This window comes from Columba livia, chromosome 1 (genome assembly GCF_036013475.1).
Source record: "Columba livia isolate bColLiv1 breed racing homer chromosome 1, bColLiv1.pat.W.v2, whole genome shotgun sequence".
Taxonomy (NCBI): Eukaryota; Metazoa; Chordata; class Aves; order Columbiformes; family Columbidae; genus Columba; species Columba livia.
In genome coordinates, this window is record NC_088602.1 from 147,858,747 (window position 1) to 147,878,786 (window position 20,040).

The 20,040-nt window shown below is 39.9% G+C and overlaps 1 protein-coding gene across 7 annotated transcripts in view; it reads left to right on the plus strand.

Annotated features, from left to right (window-relative positions):
- Window positions 1–1,624: 1,624 nt before the first annotated feature.
- Window positions 1,625–20,040, plus strand: part of BCL2L13 (BCL2 like 13) — a 44,870-nt gene continuing 26,454 nt past the window's right edge. The window contains exons 1-4 of one of the 7 annotated variants that reach the window (XR_010467339.1): window positions 1,625–1,832; window positions 7,422–7,612; window positions 16,787–16,897; window positions 17,870–18,026. Coding sequence is in view for 5 of the 7 variants with exons in the window: in XM_065036882.1 (XP_064892954.1) it covers window positions 7,492–7,612; window positions 16,787–16,897; window positions 17,870–18,026 (389 nt within the window). In the remaining 2 variants the exon portion in view is untranslated. Of the gene's footprint in view, window positions 1,833–2,160; window positions 2,297–3,068; window positions 3,138–3,246; window positions 3,520–7,421; window positions 7,613–16,786; window positions 16,898–17,869; window positions 18,027–20,040 lie in introns of those variants that run through there. The other 6 variants (XR_010467338.1, XM_065036882.1, XM_065036847.1 and 3 more) reach the window with 6 other exon arrangements.

Consider the following 20,040-nt stretch of genomic DNA (forward strand, 5'->3'; position numbering starts at 1 on the left):
AGCCGACATCGGGCGGGGGGAGTGGGTACCAGGCTGTGAAGACACTGGGGGCCGCTGGAGACCCCTGATGAAGACTCTCCAATATCAAAGATGGACATCTGGCCAAGGCTGGGGTTATACATACATTTTATGTTTAATACATTAACTAAGCGGTAGAAAGAAATGAATATGCAAGAGGTGTATGCAATAAATACCAAGAAGTGCAAATCATGCGCACGCTCGATTAGAGGAATGATCCTCTGAGCGTCCAGTGTGCTGCAATAAAAGTACCTGCTTCTTAACACTTTAAAAACAGCATTAAAGAGTCTTTTTGCTGACTTTTCAGTATCAGCCTTAAAGCTGATTTCTTTGGGCAACACTTTGGGCTTCCATACTGCAGGAAGCTTTGATGCCCCAAGGTCACTTTCAGCTGTCAGTTGTATAAAGCTGTGAAATGCTCTTTGTAAGATCTCAGTGTTTTTTCCAGCTTTGGACTGATGAGAAGAGATGAAACTGGCTTTTTTCTCACACCTGGGGATGCGGGGAGGGTGGTAGAGTTAAGGAGTCGGAAGAGAAAAGCAGAAGGAGGTGGGAAAGAGGTGGCAGAGGGCAGGGGAAGGTCAGGCTGTCTGGGGGAGGTCTTGTGATGGGCCCCTGAGCTTGGCTGTACAGTTACGGCACCAGCATTTCACTGTAGGAATACACGGTGGGGATCTAAAGTCGCATTATTATTATTGTTACCTTCCGCCAACTTGTGATGCAGAAACATTCAGGACCATTTTGAAGTGATGTGCTGACTCTTCAGGAGCTGTGTTACTGCTTCCACTGTTTATGTCAAAATTCAAAGCAAACTCCATAACCTATAATAGCATTTGTTTATTCTAGCTGGCAGGAAGCTTCTGTTCCCATTCTGCAGGTACATTTGCTGGAAAAAATAGAACTGTTCGTTATAAATCTGTGTGAAATGTGGTATTTTGTCAGATCCATGGTTCTTCCTGGGTTATTATTTCTGTAACTTTTACGGTACCCTTTTTTCAGTGTGAAAAAGCTCATTATAAACACTCATATGTCCTTTTTTTTATGCATATATTGTAATTATGTTACAAGGCAGGGAGTAAACTGGTTATTTTGGAGCCTGAGAACACTTTACTATTATTTCGGTCAGAATCTAAATGATATTAAAACAGTCGGAACTTTATTTACATGCTCTTTTTTCCTCCAGCCCGGGAGCTCTGTGACCGCTCCCCCAGCCTTACGGGCGGCTTTGTGTGAGGCTCTGACCCACCTCACCGACACCTCCAAGCGTGCGAGGCGGGTCAGGGCCGCGGAAACCAACTACCACCCATTAATTTTCCTCAAAACCCGTGAGGAAAACGCGAAGATATTTACACGCGCTAATTCTCCGGTTGCATCTCCCTTTTCTATGTGTGCCTCTGAGGGCGGGAAACGCGCTGGGGCCGGTTCCCACCCCGGGAGATGAGCTTTCCCCGCTGACTCTCACTCCCGCCACCATGGCGGCTACTGAGGCGGAAGTGCTGGGCGCGCCTCTTTCCGCCCCCCTCGGGAAGTCACGTGGAAAGAGAGGCCGCCCCGCGGAGCGGCCCGTGACGCGCGATACGAGCTGCCGTGACGTGCTGCCCGCCCCGCCGTCCCCTCCTCCCCGCCCCTCCATCATGGCGGCGGCGGCGGCGGCAAATTAGGGCAGAGCTCGCACCCCCTGGCGCGCGCGCGCGCGCCCCCACCATCACCTCCTCCCTTTCCCCCCCCCCACCGGCGGTCCGACCCGGAGCGGCGCCGCTCCTCGCCCGGCCTGCCCGCCCCCTCCTCCTCCCCGGTCCCCGCGGCGCTCGCAGGTGAGGAGGGGGGTGGGATCGGGCGGGCGGTTTGTTCGTTTATTTGTTTGTTTGTTTGTTTGTCTGTCTGTCTGTCTTCCCCTCGCGCCTCCGCTGGCCGGGACTGAGGTGAGGGGGGAGCGAGGAGGGGAGGCGCGCGCGCCGCCGCCGAACTGCCTAACGGCCGCGCCGTCCTCGTGCCCGTCCCCCTCCCCGCGTTGTCTGTGAGAGGAGGGGGGAGGCGGCCGCTCGCCGCGGGGTCCGTGGCCGCAGAACTTCCCCCGCGGGGGCGGGGCGCCGCGGGGCCACGCCCCCGGCTCCCGTTGTTTGCCGCCCCCACCCCCCCCCGCCGCGACCTGCGGCTGAAGTACGTGTTCCTCCGTGCCCAGGGCAGCCCTGGGGGATGGCGGCGGAGCAGCCCCCGGCGCGTCCTTCTTCCGCGGGCTGCGGAGTCGCTCCCCTCCGGCAGCACCCGAAAGGCGGCGGTAAGGAAAGCCGGCGGCTGCTCCGCTGTAGGGGCTGCGGCCTTGCCCGCCCGCACCTGCCGCTGTAACGCGTGGGCCGTGGCTCCAGCGCGGACCCCGCCGGCTGACTCATCCCGGCGCTTTGCTCCCTGCCCGGATATAAATATCTCATTCATCGCCGTAGTAACTGAGTAGCTTACGCTGTCCTCTCGCAGGCTGCTCTAGCTATGCTGTGTTTGTCTTGCGCCGTTGAAAACTCAGACTGAGCCCAGGGCTTCTGGTTTCCCTGTTTTGCCCTCTTGTTCCCTTTCAAATCCAAGTAGTACTTGGCAAGTTAAAAAAATAAAGTGAATGAAGGCTTGTTAATGAAAGCTGGGTTTGTAATGATTTAATATTGTGGTAAGATAGTTTAAAGCTGGAAAACATTGGAAACCTTTATAGTAGATAACTCACAGTTTTTGTTTTCCTTCCTAAAATAAAACCCATTTGTTTAGAATGCTCGCTTAATTACATTTCCCTGTAAGGTCAACTAAAACCACTGCCCAGATAAATGACTATCATATTTTCCAGTATTTCTATCCATTAAATGCCACTAGAGGATCAGTAATGGATGCAATATTGATTCATATCCAGTATGAATTGACATGTTTGAACTCAGTAGTTCTTTGTTTATTTAGAGCAATCTCTTAGTCATACCATTACATATTGTTGGAAAAGTACTCTGAAGAATTATCTACCAACCTAATTGGGTTCTTTGGAAAGCCCTACTTGTTACGTGAAGTGTTTTCAGAGACAGACTGCTGCAAGGTTAGACTAGTCCATACACGCAAGTCTCATCCAAAATCCCCACACAAGCCTTCTGGTAAGGTTGCACAGTGCTTGAATATTTTCCATCTTGTTGCTGCGGGGTGTGGTTTTGTAGACCTGCAACTCCTTGGAATTTGGTACGTTTGGATAAAGGGTGCCAGACAAATGTAAAGCTGTAGATCAGAGTGAACTGAGAGTGGTTACCTGGTGCAGAGATTGGTACCAGGAGGATGACCTAAACCTGTGAATGTATTGGTGGCACACTGCCCTAAAAATTGTTTGAACTCCGGTGCTACCATTTCGTCGCCTTGCTAAATCTCCCTGTCTATGCTTGGGTGAACACTTGCTGACTGAGACCATGTGTGCTTTGAAATAATTCTGCAGCAGCAGAAGCATTCTGCTAGAGCGGCGGTCTAAGGTGATTAAGTTAGTAGCTGGTAAGTGAGGCTTGGTAACCTGGGCTGTAGCTGGGAACTTCATCCCAACCTAGATTGACTCTGTTTTCAAGTGGAACTTAACTATGGTCATGGTGATGGTGTTAATTGTAAAAAGAAGGCAATCCGTGACTCTGCTATTGTGGCTGGACCTGTGGTTTAATTGCATTAGAAATCTGTAGTGATATTGATCACCTATGGTTTTGTTTGTAAACATGCAACAAAATATTAGGCTACAGCTCTAAATGCAAAAGGCAAGTCTGACCCACTGCAGTCGAACAGATGTGCAGTAGATCTTGGTGGCAGCTAGTGAACTGTTCTTACAGGCAGTATCATAATGATACTGGATATAATGATATTATATATCATAATGCTGTTGCGTTTTGTCTTTTGAATGATGCGCGGTAAACGTAGCTTGATGCCTGCTAGGATTTAGCAGGTAAGGACTAAAACATAGCAGAGCCTCATCGCTAGGTGATTATATTCACTGTGTTCATTGGTAGAGTTACGCTGCCCATTATCTAACATATAACTCTGCTGTGGATAAGGATGTGACAAATTGCATGAGGAAATGTCAGTCTGATTGGAACTCTTGTTCTCAGGTTGGTTGAGCAGATCAGCCCACATGAAGCAGGTGACAGCAGGGTTGGAGGAGTAGCAAGCTAAGTAAGCTTCAGCAGGTGTAGCCTTTAATTCTCCCAAGGGTACAGGAATTGAGAAAGGGTGATTTTTTTTGTAGTGAGTAATTGGTAATAATTTAGATCTCTTTAGCTTTTTAAGAGGCAGTGTTCTTGCAGTGAATGTGTTGCACCAGATGTAACCTTCCTGCTCTTGCATTGGGGTTTACACGTTCTGTATAGTGCCTTATCTCCTCTGCTCCATTGCATCTCCCGTGCAAGCCTTTGTCTTATTGTCTTGGATATTTTCTGGACTCTCTTTCTTTTGGTTCCTGCAGTGAAAAGCTCTCCTTCTTCAGATCTGGTCTCTCAAGCTGCATGTCCTTTTTTAATCCCACTCATTCCTGAAAAAATGGCCTTTTCTGGGATATTTACAGTATCTGAGTCAGTATTTCTGTCTTTCTTTTTGTAAACAAAAATGGTCATTCACAATTAAAAATGAGTAATCAGGTTGCTGTGCTGTAGGCTTCCCTCAAAGGAGGACCAGTGATTCTGAAATACATTTCCAGTCGGACATTCTTTTATGTGAAACTGAAGACATGTCTTCAATTCAAGTTCTTAAGTCTCCCTTCTCATTTCAGAATGAAACAACTACCTCTCAGAGTATATTGGCCAATGTGATTACTTTTTTCTTCCAAAGCTTTTTTTCTTTTTTTCTTCATTCTTTTCCCAGAGAAACATTGACCACTATTTAAATAACCTGTGGTATGATTCTCTCTTTTTTTTTTTTTTTTTTTTTAATCTTCCTTTAGAGGTGCTGAATTAAGCAGGATGAATTTTTTGTGAATTCTTATGCTTGTTTTGATGGACTGTTGTTTTCTGCATTGATTTGGAATTCTATTTTGAAGAATAATCTTTGTTATATATTCAGACCTGTTCTTGGCTCCACAGTGTAGTGTCTAGATGTCTCTGGACCATCTGTCAGACTTATTATTTCAGGACAGATCAGTTTGGGTTGTCTGGAAGGGCTTCCACTCGCTGTGCAGGTGTCGCAAGAAGTGTATTGGTTTCAGTACTGTGGATCTCTACTGAACTAACCAGAACCGAAACATGCTGGGGAGCTTTTGCTTTTTGGTGAATGACATCTTTCACACCTGGTGATGTGAACATGTGATGTTGTGATGGCATCTGGGAAGCTGATCTGAAGAGTAGATCTATTATTAAAGGAACCTAAAGTCTTCTGAACAGTTATTTTTTTTTCCAAATCTCCCTGCTTTACCAAAGTCTCAGTTTATGGCAGTGGCTGAAGGGTAATTGTGTATTGTGCAAAAGCTGCTCTTACCCTCTGCTATAATTTCTTACATTTCTGAGGCATGATATGTTGCCTGTAGAGCACTCTGGGATGGAAAAGAAAATGAATGTAGGATTACTGCTCCAAGGGAAAAGGGATGGGTGTTGCCTCAGAGTTTCAACACTGTTTTTGTCTTATATAAATCACTACTTTGGTTCAAGTTGTAGCAAAGACTCAACCAAATCTATCTGGTAAAGTATTTATTGCATTTTGAAATACATGGCAAGAGGAAGGACTTCCAGAGTATAGTCTTCAGGAAAGAATTCTCTTCTGTTTTCAATACTGAATGAATTTTAGAAGCTAGAGTTGTAAAGATTAAAGAAAGAATGCTTAGCCAATTTTACACCAACTCTTTTTCTCTTGCAGCTTTTAGTTTGATGGATAAATTTTTCTTTGCCAAACTACCTACACAGTTACCATGCCACAGCACAGTTAGAGTTCTGTTTATCCTCAGTAACCAGTTGTACCACTGTTCATCCGAATTCCATTCCAGAAAGGAGGGTGGTTAGAATTTAGCTCAGACATTTTGCATAGCTAGACATGTGAATGCTTTTGTTTTGCTTACTCGTTTATTATTATTATTAATCTTGAGGTTTCATTTGCACATTGTGCTTGGTTTGGGAACCGAGTTCTCTCTCTTAGTTTCAAGTCTTTTCTAGTGTAATTGGGAACTCTCTTGAGATGTTCCAGCTTCTGTTCTGTATATAACATTTTGCTCATTCTAACTGCTTTAAATGTTAATCTTCATTTAAATTTTGCTTCTAAATGTAATTGCAATCTCACACTAGTAAATTGTCTAGCTCCTTCAGTATCTGTTAAGTAGCTGTTCTGTAGCATGAAATTTTTGCGTGCCTTTCATTTAGATAACCATTCTGATGGCCAAGTGTGGGCTACTACTTGTTTGGGAATGACTCTTTGAAGTGATGGAGAACTTAGTTTTGAGAGTTTATCTTAAAGCCCTAAAAAGTATAATTATTTGGGTCATCAAGTTGGTAGCATGTTGGAAGTCATTATCCAGACTGTTCCTAATATAAAGAGGTAAAACTTATTTATTAATTTGAAACTTCCTTTCAATCTGTTGTATGGCTTTTTCTCCAGTTTCATGTTGTTTTTTGAGATTTTTTTTTCTTTTTACCTTGTCCTTTATGGCTGTTTTAAATTTCTCTCTACCTTAGTTTTCCCTGCAGTTCTTATTTAGATATTTCAAAAAAAGCAACAAAATAATTAAAGTAAAACAGCGAAGTTCTTTGGCCAGAGGGTGCCATTAGGTGTGGATTTCTGTTGTATAAGTATTAATGTTTGAGTGAGAAATCCAGGACACACAGCCATCTGTTCTCCCAGTCCCTATAATGAATGTGGAATTTCCTCTGTTGACCATATGTTTCCCATTGCTATTGGAACAGTAAAATGAATTTGAGGTGATTGTGGACACTTTTTCTTCATTAAAATGTTTAGGCATCATAACAGAGAATCTGAAAAAGCAGAGAATCGATAAAATACTAATCAGAGGCTTAGGAGAAGAGAGACTCCTCAGAACCTGGCTTTTTACCTCAAATTGTAGTTAACTAAGTCTTCAGAATCCCTCAAAAACTCTTTGCATGAATACCTGTCTGTTTTTGTGCGTGGTCGAGTCGGGAGGCATAAGGAAGTGGACACATGGTGAGGAACTGTTCAATTTGCTTCAATGTGTGAGTACATACACCAATCAGTGAGCAATGCCGCTGCTGCCAGCAAGCAGACAGGGCGCTGGACTGGGGGGCACTTGGTCTTACTCTGCATGGTTCTTATTAAAATAAGAATGCATAGGATATCAGGGCAAAAACCTGGATATTACTTCAGGATTGTTACATAATTCCTTGTTATGTATGAGTTCATGACCTATTGCAGCCTTATTAAAAAAAAAATAATAAACAGAACACTCTATTCTTTCCTTACAGTCTTCCTCAGTTACCCAGAGAAAACCCTACGTGCCCCTATAAAAGCCCCGCTGCATTGCAAGCCAACCTGATGGCGTCCACTACTGCTGTGCCTGTAGGATTTCACTATGAAACAAAATACGTAGTTCTCAGCTACCTGGGACTTTTATCACAAGAGAAGCCACAGGAGCATCCTCTTCCTTCAACTCAAGGTAATATTTGCATATGCATCTGTACTTATTTACATATGCAAATGTTTTTGCAATTAGTTATGTAACTGTTGGATTCAGAATGTAGCCTGATCAGTGTAATGCATCTCTTATTTTTTTAATTTAAAATAATGGGAAGAGATGCTGATGGAAACAAAGCTGTTTGTGTTTAGATTATTGTTTTAATTTGAGCTGGTGTTTATGAAGCAAATAAGTGGTTTTAGTGGCTGTCTTAAGGTTAGGAGGGATGAAAATATATTGTGTTCATTGAGCCATCTTGAGAATTTGAGCCCATGCTTGCTTTTTTTTGGGAAGTAGGTGGAAGTAAGCAGGGATGGTGGTGTTTACTGGCATAAACTCGGAATGATGACTTGAGCAATCTCATGTACCCTCTGATGCTTCTGTTGTTGTCAGTCAGTGGTTGTGCAGGCTTAACCTGGCCTGTGCTGCATCTATTTATTTATGTACTTTTAAGAAGTCAAGGACTGCGTGGAGGCAGATAGAGTCAGATGGTTCTTCCAGAACAGGTTTGTGCACATAGGAGGTTAAATAAAAAAAATGGGAGGCAGAATGAAAGAAGTTTGATAGTGTATCACATAAACCTAAGTAGTAAAACTTCCTTTATTTTGTGGTGGCAAGCACTTAAACAGTGTCATTTGTCTAGATTGTTTTGGTGGCTTGTCAGTTCTTAATGACGTTTCAGTCACTACTAGTTCCTGTGATTCAGAACTTACTCTGATGAAAGGCATATCAAAAAAGAGACAGTCTTCAGAATATTTTATTTTTTGAACAAGCATTTAAGAATGGTTACTCTGTCATTTACTGAACTTAACTGTCATGAAATGAGAAATTCCTGAAAAGAAATGATAGAGTTATGACAGAAATAATTTTATGAGTTTATCACTAAAGGATATAGCATATGCTGGTTATATTATATATAGTTTAGAAAATTGATCTTAGTACATTTAAGGTCTGTCACTTCCACTTTGATTGCATCTGTGGTCCATGAAAGGAGCACCTTAGTGCTGTTTCATAAAACCTTTTGTTGAAAAATGTGCTTTTTTTTAGCAATAATGTATCATTCCGAATATCCCATCTGGGATAACTGGGCTGTAACTGGAAATGTAGTGAGTAAATACAAAGCTACAATGTGGAAGAGTCTTGCTTTGTTCTGTAAATGCAAGATTCAGAAAGGAAACTGTTAGTCTTCAAGCTTTTTTTTCTTTAATAATTTGGCTGTAGTTACCTTTGAAATATTTGAAAGTTGAGGGGAAACCTTTCAACTGATTCTTATGACTGAAATCTCTAAGAAATATTTGAATTAAATAACAATGTTAAAACTGTATAAAGAGGAAGCTAAAATGCTTCAATGATATTTTTGTAGTCAGTTAAGAGGATTGTTAAGCTCCTGATTAAAAATAACTGTTGGGGGTACTTTTCAGATATTATTTAGATACATTAACTTGCATGACAGCAGGCTGTAGTTGCATTTGCTATTAAAATGCTCTGAAGCATTGATGCTTTCCAAATCTGTTCTTTTATCCTCATTGCTATAAACTTTCCCTTCTAAACAGGAAATTTTACATTTCCCCCACCTTTGCTCCCAAAATCAGATGCTGAACACAACTTCTCCCCTGATTGTCTTCCATTGTAATTAGATTTCTCTTTCAGTATTTTTACTGCTTTTTGATCAAAGACTCTGGGTAAAATAATTTTGCCTTACTTTTAATCTGCCATGCTGTTTATCACTCTGTTTTGTAAAGCCTTGGATGGACTTCAGGCTGTCATTGAACAAAGTGCAAACACCTTATCCTCCTTCTGCAGGATTTTTTTCATTCTTGTCTTTCTCACTTTTCTTGTTGCCTTTCTGCATTCCATGCTTCCAAAAGCTTTTGTCTGACAGTCACTTTTTAAAATATCCTTTCTCCTACTTTTTTTCTCATTGCTTGTAATTGAACAGTTGTTTCAGCTGCACTCCCAGGGTATGTGTGGTAACACCTGTGTATTTGTGTTGAAGTGCATCTTGTTTGAATGTGAAGCAGTTACATACATTCTGATGTCTTTGTTTGGCACATGGCCGATGCCTGCTTGTGGAGAGCTGTACCAAAGCACTCTGCTCTATATGCTCTATTAATATAGTCTCCCCTAGGGAGACAGCAGGAGAAGCGACAGCCCATAATGGATGTTACCTGCACTGCCTAATGGACTGCTGGAAGGTAGCTGGGTATTACAGGAACAAGTGTGGAATGAGAAACCTGGTTCAAACAGAAAAAGACGTGAAAACCAGTAAATGAAAATGAGTAGTTCTGTAGAATCCCATTGTGAAGAGGAAACTTTTGGTTTTTGTAAGGAAGCCGTCTAATGAATAAATAACAGGATGACATTACATCAGTGTGTTTTTCAAGCTGTGTTGTGAACCATTGATACAGTATTCACTGATTATTTTTATGATACTTTAAAATGCTGGCCAGTAGTCTTTCTACTCTCTATGGCTGAACACTGTTGATTTATGAATTGAGAGGATTCTGATACAAAGCACCTGCCACTTAATCTTGTTTTGCTTTAATTTGGTTATGATGCTGACAGACCTTTCATGGGAAACAACATGAAGCAGTGATTTTTGGCTACTGCCTGTTTCTAATTTAGTTGCAGAATGCTTCTCTATTTTAAATGTTTCATTCACATGAGGTATCAACTCTGGTATATGGTACTTTCCCTTTATTTATTTTTCTTAGATCCAAAGAAGTCGTTACTCTTTGTCTGAGTTCTTTGTCATATTGCAATATAAGGGGTGTCTCCAGAAAGGCTAGTTTTGGTTTGCCCTGGTAACGTTCACCTCTTTGTCTCCTTTGGCATCGGAGAGTGATGGACTCCTCTAGAGGGTGGTTCCGTACAAGATCCTCATCACAGCCCCCTTGTATCACCCACTGAAGGATCTTCTCTCCTTCCATTCCAGAACATGGGGAAGTAAGGCACACTAGGTGTAGTTAGTATTTCTGTACCTCCCTTCAGTCTCCTCTTACAGCAGTCTCCCAGATTTCAGTGAAACTTCAACACTCCAGTTAAAGTATCTGTTTGTTCAAAAAAATTACCAAAAAGAGCTGTCTATCCCAGAAGGGTGGTAGTATTTTGTCTTTGCTGAAAGTGGTAAAAGAAATTGAATTCTTTTGTCCGTTACTCTCCCTTTCCCTCTGACAGGCATCTCCCCCAAACCTCTGCTTGCTTCAATTTTGTACTAGAGAGTTCTTTTTCTGATTTCTGTCTTTCTCTTAGAAAAACTCAGATAAGAGTAAAATCTTGAAGATATTTGTTAAAACTTCTCATTTTTTGCAGATGTAATATGCTTTATGAGAGTGATGTTTTTTGAAGGGATGTTATTTAGTAACAACTCAGGCAAGTTACATAAAGAATTACCTCACTGTATTTCCTTTGGAATGTCTTGGTTGTTCTTGATTGTGTTGCAAGAAGGATGGCTTCAATTACAAGAGCTAAAACCACTTCTGACTTCAAGCAAAGAAGGCTGATCTTTAAGGGAACATCCGATTACTACCTTGAAAGTTTTATTTGAATAGCTGCTTTTCAGTGCAGGCATAGAAGGGAGAATCATCTGCAGTTTTTCAGACTCTTGAAGAAAATACAATTTTATTGGGCAAATCCATCTTTTGACATTACAGATCTATAGCATTTTGTAGTGGATTTAATGGTAGTATTCTGTAGTGGATTTCAGTGTCTCCAGAGAAAAATCCAGCAAACTTAACTGGGGAATAGTTTAAGAGATTACTTCTGTTACAGTTTTTGCAGAATAGTGATTCTGCATAGCACCCACTTCAGTTTATTTAAATCCAAGTCCATTAGCAGTAAATTCTGCTAATTTCTGGTAGACTTTCAGGTAGGTGAGTAATACAAATTGCTTGGAGAAATCTAATGAAACACACATCATATCATCTGCATAAGTTCATGTGGTTTGAGGCAACAGGTAAATACAATTATTCAGAATGTATGTGGAAGCTCTCAGTTTTCTGTTCATTAGATTGTGAAGAGATTTCTTAGTAGCTTTTCAGAACTCTTGTAGTATCTATAACTACTGATTCATATACAAAAAGTAAATATCAACATTGGAAGGCATTTGTACATTTTTTTCCACTGAAGTTCATGCTCATTGTGGAAGCTTCCAATCTGCTGCAGTTGTTAGTACTACTTACTTTTTAAATGAGTCCAAGTACTTTGATTTTGTGAAAAAACGTATTTGTATTATAAATGCTTCTTTATGTTTCATCACAGAATTTTTAGTGTATTTCTGTTTTTCAGTCTACTTCCCCATGGTTTCACCCCATCCCATGAGCCTCTGGCTGTAACAAAGATTCTGAAGGAAAGTGGCTTTTCTGTTTTTTCCTCAACAGAACGAAAAATCTTAAATCATCCCTTAGCTCACATAGCATCTGTGAGATTGATGATCAATGCCCTTACTGCATGGTGAATTAATTAATCAAGAGGTGAACAAGATCTTGACAGTTTTACAGTTTCCCTGAAGTGCATGCTTTCCCATAGCACTTTAATCCAGTTACCATGCACGGTGTGCTTTTGACCATTTATTATCTGTTTTGGAATTGCTGTATGAAATGCTGTATGGCTTCAATGATCAAACCAATTTAGTAGTTTTCCATACGCATTTCTTACAGCTGAGCAGTGTTGAACTGGGATATTGGAAGAAATGGAGTTTACATTTGTTCACTTGCTTTAGTTAGAAGTGACCTCTCTTACATCTCAGGAAGCACATTTATAATAGATAGGCAGAGCTAGTCAGGTTTTACGCATTGTGAGTGAGCTCCAGGCTCCTTAGTGGCATCCCAAATCTAACAGTAGTACCTCTTTTAGATGGTTTTGACCATCATGGGTTGGATACCTGTCATTGCAAGAGCTTCTGTTGTCAGGTGACACTTGGAATGACTGTTGCAGAATATCTTGGATTTTCTTCATACTCCATCCCTGTATCTTGACTTACCCTTCATAGTGCCTACTGTTGGTGTCTAGGAAATGAAGGAGTTTTTGAGGTGGTTTTAGCTTAGATGATAACTTATTCTTTTGAAACTTTCCTCAGGGCAAAACATACCTACTTTGGCTGAAAAGGTGCACCGTTATAGGTCCAGTTCATGGTAATGAAGGAGTTATTTCCTGAACAGAGGCAAGGAAAGGGATTTTTTGAGGTGTGACTTGGAGAAGAAAGAGATGGTCCCTCCAGGAATGTGAGTTCCCACTTAATTAAGCCTCTTTTCTGCCCACAAAAAAATAATTAGCTACTAGTTGGCAGTGTCTCATCTCTTTTTGATTGTTAATATTCCGGACTTTCTAAGTTTCTTTCAAGCTGGGCCTACTTATGGTTTATACAGAGCTTCTTTTAAATGTTTCTTGAATCAAGGGCTACATCTATGTATGGCAGTCTGTGTTCTGGAGTTTGCTGGGATAATGGATGTACTTTTCATCAAAGGAAACAGATGAATACATTTGTAAGAGATTGGTTACGTTTTTGTCACTTCTCAGTGCTTGCAGAAATTTTAGATGCTTACTTATTCTCACGGTTTTAAAAAGTCTCAAATATTAAAGAACTACTAGGATAATGTTGAAAGTAGTTTTTTAAGTCCATATTGATTATACAGGTGTTAATATTGAGATCTAGGAGAATTTGAAAACAGAGATATTGGTAAATTAAAATAACAAGCATAAAAGAAAAAAAAATGAGAGCACTCTAACATCAAGAGCTTTCTTTTTTATTGATCCTGCATTCACTTGAACTAAAAAGGCTTAACACCTTTTCATTCTCTCTTTATAGTTGCTGTTGTCTCGTTAGCCATAGTTTGACACAAACACTGTAGAATCAGATATGCAGGCTCTCTAGTTCTGATGAATGACATCCCATTCCTCATCCTCCTGGGATCCAACCTGGGGAACGGATTAGTCTTATACTGTTACTAAATTTATGGAATGACCTTATTGTTGGAGTCCTACTCAAATATTACATTTATTTAGTAGTCATGACACTGATTGTCAGTGATGTGGTGCTTGATGGACTTTGAGAATACATTTTCCTCTACTTTGCCGGTTACCTCCAAATACCCAAACCCCAAAATCTTAACAAGAACACAAGTGTGCAAAAGGGAACATTCGTTCCATAAACAGAAAGCAAAATGCAGTAACTTGTTCATGCAAGACTGTGTCACAGAGGTTTGTTGTGTATTTGGCTTGGGAAGGCCTTTCAGAAGCAGTTTACTGAAGGTCTGTAATAGGCAAACCCATTTTTTCAGCACAGGAAGGCATTCAGCGTTTATGGATCTTACAAATACCATTTCTGGTGTGACCATTTGCATTCTTGAACAATGAAAATATGTTCCCAAATATTATTTTTACTGTTTTATTCTACCTATTTGCAAACTGACTTGGAAATTGTCTAATGGAGAAAAAGATACCGCTCACTTAGGATCTTTGCTATTGGAATATGCTGTTTTCCAGCACTGGATGCAATTTTTGTTGGTAGGCATCAGCATACAGGAGATGCAGAAACTGAAATCCATTGATAATTAGGGGAATAAACCGTGCAAAGTCACTGGTCTGGGTAGGTTTTTGATGTTTTGGCATGACTGAGTAGTCAGGTGCTATTGGAATCAGCAGCTGCTGCAAAGTTGTGGGTGTTACGAGATGGAAACCATTGACTGCAGCACTGATTATCTAAACAGCTCTTTTGTACATTGGCAGAAGTGGAATTTCTCTTTCCTCCATTTTCCGGATGACTTATTATCAAGTATGACAGCTTGTCATGTGTGATCATCGTCACATTAGTCCCGTGAGAACGGGTGCTCTTCTGAATACCCTCCTGCCTTCCATATACAGGGTGAAGCACAGGTTAAAATAAGAGTTTGTACTTGCATGTACTTGTTGCACTTGACTGTGAAGCAGTGGTTCGTTCATTCAAAGAGTTGACCTTAAAGGGACTGACAAGGCATTAGTGAGCATCTGTTTGTTAGCCAAAAGAAGGAGGAACAGTTTGCTCCTCTCTGGAATTTATTATTCAGAGTTGCAAAGAGAGACTGTTTGAGAAGGGATTTAAGAAGCTAAATAAAGTTATTCTATACGTGGTGATGATGATCTTAACTGTGTGGTTAAGTAAAATGGAATTAAAGCAACTATCTGTTGTTCCTTTCAACTATTAACATAAATAAATGTAAACATTTTACACTGACTTGTGAAGTGGTTTAGAAAGATTTTTGTCTCACAGGTACCTAATGAGTGCTGAGTTTTTAAGCACTAGCATGCATTCAGTGGGTTGATTCTGTGGATTTTTGACTTATTCTTCAAAGGCAGGAGACCTTGCAAGCTTATTGTCTTGTGCTTTTTAAATACAGAAAATGCACAGTATACTTTACTACACATCTGTGCATGTTAACTAGTATTGTTACTTTTATGGTTTTCACATCTTTGATATGAAAGCCAATAATATTGTGTGTCCATTATGGAGGAAAGGGGAAGATGATACGACACTTAAAGTGAGTTCAAGCAGTATTAAGTAGAGATGAACCAAAGATAATAGGTAGTCATTCATAAGACCACCAAATTATGATTTTGGGGAAGATGATACGACACTTAAAGTGAGTTCAAGCAGTATTAAGTAGAGATGAACCAAAGATAATAGGTAGTCATTCATAAGACCACCAAATTATGATTTTGTGACTTCAAAACAGTAATGAAGAAAGACACTGATACTTTTGAAAGCAGCAGAGTGCAGGGCTAATAATGGCTAATAATTTTCTTCTTAGGGAAGAAAATGGCTGTAAGGGGGATTACTTAGCAAAGTGGGAAGTTTTATAGTCAATTTTGTTCATTTATTTCAGGAGTAACTTGGTTCAGAATTCACTTTTATATTTGTGTGGATATAACAGAGATCCATTTTATCTCAAAGAAAGACATTTTTAGGAATTGAAGGAAAGGAAGAAGAAAATTTCAGTGGGAGGCTGTTGATTCAGTGATGCTCGGTGAAAATAAGAGAGCAGTTAATGGAACAGTTTTTGTAGTATGCTTTAGGAATGGAATTTGAAGACATGCTTGAAAGCTGATAGAAGAAATAAAGAAAAGCAAACCCAAAGAAAAAGCAGTCAACTGTAATAGCAAGAGTTTTGAGCTGGAACTCTTGTAGCAGACATCTAGTTTTTCCAGTAGTACCCATCCATAAAGCAGTTGCTTGAGTATTTACGTTGCCATACGGCCTTATATTGGAAAGGCTGACATTCAGTAGGGAGTTCCTTAAGATTCAAATGTTTTAAATATTTTTGCTTGTTTGGAAACAGTTTTGTGTCTCTCTGTTGCTACAGTGTAATAATTAAGATGATTGAGGGTCTGTGTGGTCCTGAATGTTATGGCTGAAACACCTTCTTTTTACCAAATATCTTGAGTCAGCACACAGAATATGTATTAATGATCACAAACTATAGTATCTATACTTTTGGAGATATGCAGCCATTTCTTAGGAGATGAAAATTCACAATTGACTGACAACTCTGGGTTCCTTTGCCTCTATTGTTACTTGTGAGCCAGGTTAAATTTTGCCTCTATTGGTACTTGTGGGCCAGGTTAAATTATATCATTGTGGACCACAGACTCCTCATGAACAATGAAAAAATGCACAGTTAATAGATTTTTATACTCTTCGTTGATGTCATTACATAGTTGCTCTGAGTATTTTTGTAGATTTTTGGAGTCATCAATGTCAATTTTATGTTGGGTTATTTTGTAAAAACCAAACTTATGCCTGTATCTGCTTTGTTTTGGTGTAGTTTGATGATGATTGTATTAGTTTTAATGACTTTTTTATGTGCCTTGGTTTGATTTTGGTCTTTAAGTTTGTTTTTCAAGCTGTTATGTATTCTGTTTGTGGCTTTACAGTTCTGGGATTTATTACATTCATATTTAAAGCACCTATTCTATCTTGAATAGGCCTGGAAGTTTATGTTTCTCAGTTCATACAGTAAAACTTCTGTAATAAGTGCCCTTAAGGGATCATACTTTTTATGTTGTTGCCTGAAATAGAACTTTAACCTTCAATTCCTTTATAGTTAGTATTCCAATATCATGTTCCATTATCTACCTTACTTGAAATATTACATTTGAATATTTTTTTCTGGTTTCTTTTAGGGACTCAACAACAGCTTACAGCACAACATGCTTTGGAAAAAGAGACTTTGGAGAAGATTAAAATAGAAATCGAGGAGGAGCTAAAACATCTTGATGAAGAAATCTTGGAAGGTGCTCTTCAGATTTTACCATTTGAATTGATAATCTCTGTGCACTATAATGATGGTTAATTTGTAACAGGTACTCTAGTTAAAGAGATTTTTGGAGGCATTGAATCTCTTTCCTCTCCTCTCCCCCACAAGATTTCTACAGATTGTCACATGAAGTAAAGTAGTTAAACGTTACCACTTGGACCAGTGGAATATAGCCAAGGCAAACAACTGAATGATATTTAATAGGCTACTATAAATAATGAAATGTAAGCAGCCCTTAAGCCGCTCCACTTGATGACAGAAGTGAAATAATTTCTTAGCAGCTAACATTCAGGGCAATGTGGACTTAAACCATCAGATTTCTCACTTCGACCACGTTTATTTTTTGTTACATGCTTTGACCTATAGTTGTGCGTTTATAGGATTCCCAGCAAGGAATGATTTGGAAACAATCTTTGCTTTGCAACTGTGTTGCAAATTGGAAATCTGAAGCAGAAAGGCTCTAGATCTGTTAATGTTCACCCATGTAGACCTTTCTTAGAGGTTTTAAACTGAGAAGGAAAAGGTTATATGGACAAATTATTATCTTAAAAATTTATACTCTAGTACTGCTGCAGATATGTCCATGTGTGGGCAAATTTTACCATGGAAAAGGAGCTCTCTTACTGCTCCATCAGGGTTGGCATCAGCTTAAAATTGAGAACAGTTGCACATTCAGGTAACTTGCCTGGCTAGAATGTGATTGTGAAATGAGAGCTGGAGGGGAAATGAGGCTTAAAATCATCTATGACTTTTAAGTATCACTTCCAGAATATATCTGGACCATGGTTGTTTTACTACAATTGGTTCATAGCATGCTTTGACTGTAGAGTTGTAAAATCTTTGTCCCTTATGTAAACTGTCTTAACTGGTGGGATAAGAAGTTTGAGACTGTTAATATTCTTATATGAATCTATTTGATTTTATTTTGTATACTTTTTTTTTTTTTCAGCATTTACCACTACAGGATTTGACTGCCACACTTCCCCAGTGTTCAGTCCTGCCAATCCAGAGAGCTCAATAGAAGACTGCCTGGCTCATCTTGGGGAGAAAGTGTCCCAGGAATTGAAAGAACATCTGCACAAAGCACTGCAGAGCTTGCTTAGCAAGTGAGTTTTCATTTGCCTTTTGAAAGGGAAGATGCTTTCTTCTTCATTTTGACTGCTGCTGAAATTCTAAAGATGGAAACATGTTTTTATGTCGCATTTCTTTCTTTCTCAGTGTTCCTTTATCTGTCTGCTTTTTATTTGTTTTGCATTGTATTGCATGAATGTTTCTTTGTAGTATTTGCTCTTTGCAGTAATTTTAAACCTAAAATTCTTACAAGCTTTTGTCATTGAACTTTCTGAGACTAATTCAAGTAGTTTGAGTTCTGGTGAAATTAACAGTGGGCAGCTGCTAACTGGCTGTAACCAGATTAACTTCTTTTACCTTATTTAAGATGAGTTTCCCTGAAATTTCCCTGGTAGGATGGTAGTGAGGTGCTTTATGACCACCATGTAGGCACACATCTGAAGCAAAGGTGGGCCCCTGGGCCAAGCTTGGTGCCATTCCAGTTTAAGCTTATTGTTTAAATAGCACATTGTACTTGACAGGCTAGTATCTTAATTTATGTCTTTTTCAAATTGATAAAATTGTTGTGGTCTCTTGTTTTTCTGCTGTAAATTGATTTTAATGGATCCACATGAACTACTTCTGGCTGTTCTGAGTGACCTCCAAGATGTGTTTGTAGAGAGCTGGAGTTGGAAGGTGCTGCTTTAGGGACAGTTACATAAATGCAGTTATGAAGGCAGCATCAGCAAATAGCTATCTGAGTCTGTGTTTTATGGATTGGTTTAAATAAAATGTGTCAAAAGAAGCTGAGAATCTCTAACATTACTCTTGCAGAGTTTGTGTGGCTGTTCATGAACTGTTTGAACAACAAAGTACTGGAAACCTAGATACCAGTGCCTAGTGTAAACTTTACGATGCATGGAGCTTAAGCCTCCCATACGTGCATTGGAGAGGCATCTCATGCCCTCATGAAGGTAACACCTTTGTGGCAGACTTCTGGAAGATTCCATTTGAAAGTCATTTCATTTGAACATCAGGAAACACCTTGCTACTGGTGCCTGAGCACTGGCACAGATTGCTCAGGGGGGTTATGGAGTCTCCATCCTTGGAGATACTCAAAAGCTCCCGGCTTGAGCAGGGAGGTTGGACAGGATGTTCTCCAGCGGTGCTTTCCAACCTCAACCTTTCTTATGATTCCTTAACTAGCCCATCTATTCCTTAACTAGCTCCCTAGTCAACAACTAAGGGCTGATTTTTTTTATGACCAATGTAATTCAAAACTGACTGTTCAAAGTCAGGTAGGATGAGGCTTTGGGTGACCTGATGTATAGTAGAAGATGTCCTGCCCATGATCTCTAAAGGTCCCTTCTAACCCAAACCATTTTATGATTCTATGACTCTGACCTGTGTTTCACAGCAAAGGTGCCATGTAACATCAGACCAGACAGAGGAAAATGTTTGTATCTTTTTCCATGAGTCATCCAAGGGAAAAAGTACACTGTCAACTTGCCATTTAACTTTCAGAAACTAATAAATAAACTGTGTGCTTCTATATGCAGTTGCTATAGGGTGAAAAAGTAAGTTCAGTGTTGTGTAAACAATCATTTACACACAGAAAAGATTATGTGGGGTACAAGTTTCTCCTGAAGTGGCAAAAGACATGCTAGTGTGTTCCTCCAGAACCAGCAGAAGCTTATCTGCCTATACAAGCCAGTTATTTGCCCCATGGGGCCTTAAAAACTTGTACTTAGTATCTTCCAAAGAGCTGTTGTTTTGATAAATACCTCACTACAAAGTAAAAAACCAGGCTGGCAACAAGTTGAAAATGTATCAGTAAGCCTTGCAAGCCATCCTTTTTGTGTGTTTAAAATGGGAAATTGAAACAGCAACATTGCAAGTATAAGTGTGTTAAAGGTTGTAGATAATTGGTTGACTGATTAACATTGAGGAGTCATAACTGGTTCACTCTAGGTTGATTCTTTTTGTAGTGGTTTTAGCTTGTTAGTAGCCTGATGTTCTAGGCTTCCTCTATTTTCTATGGGAAAATGTTTGCATTCTAAGTATTTTATT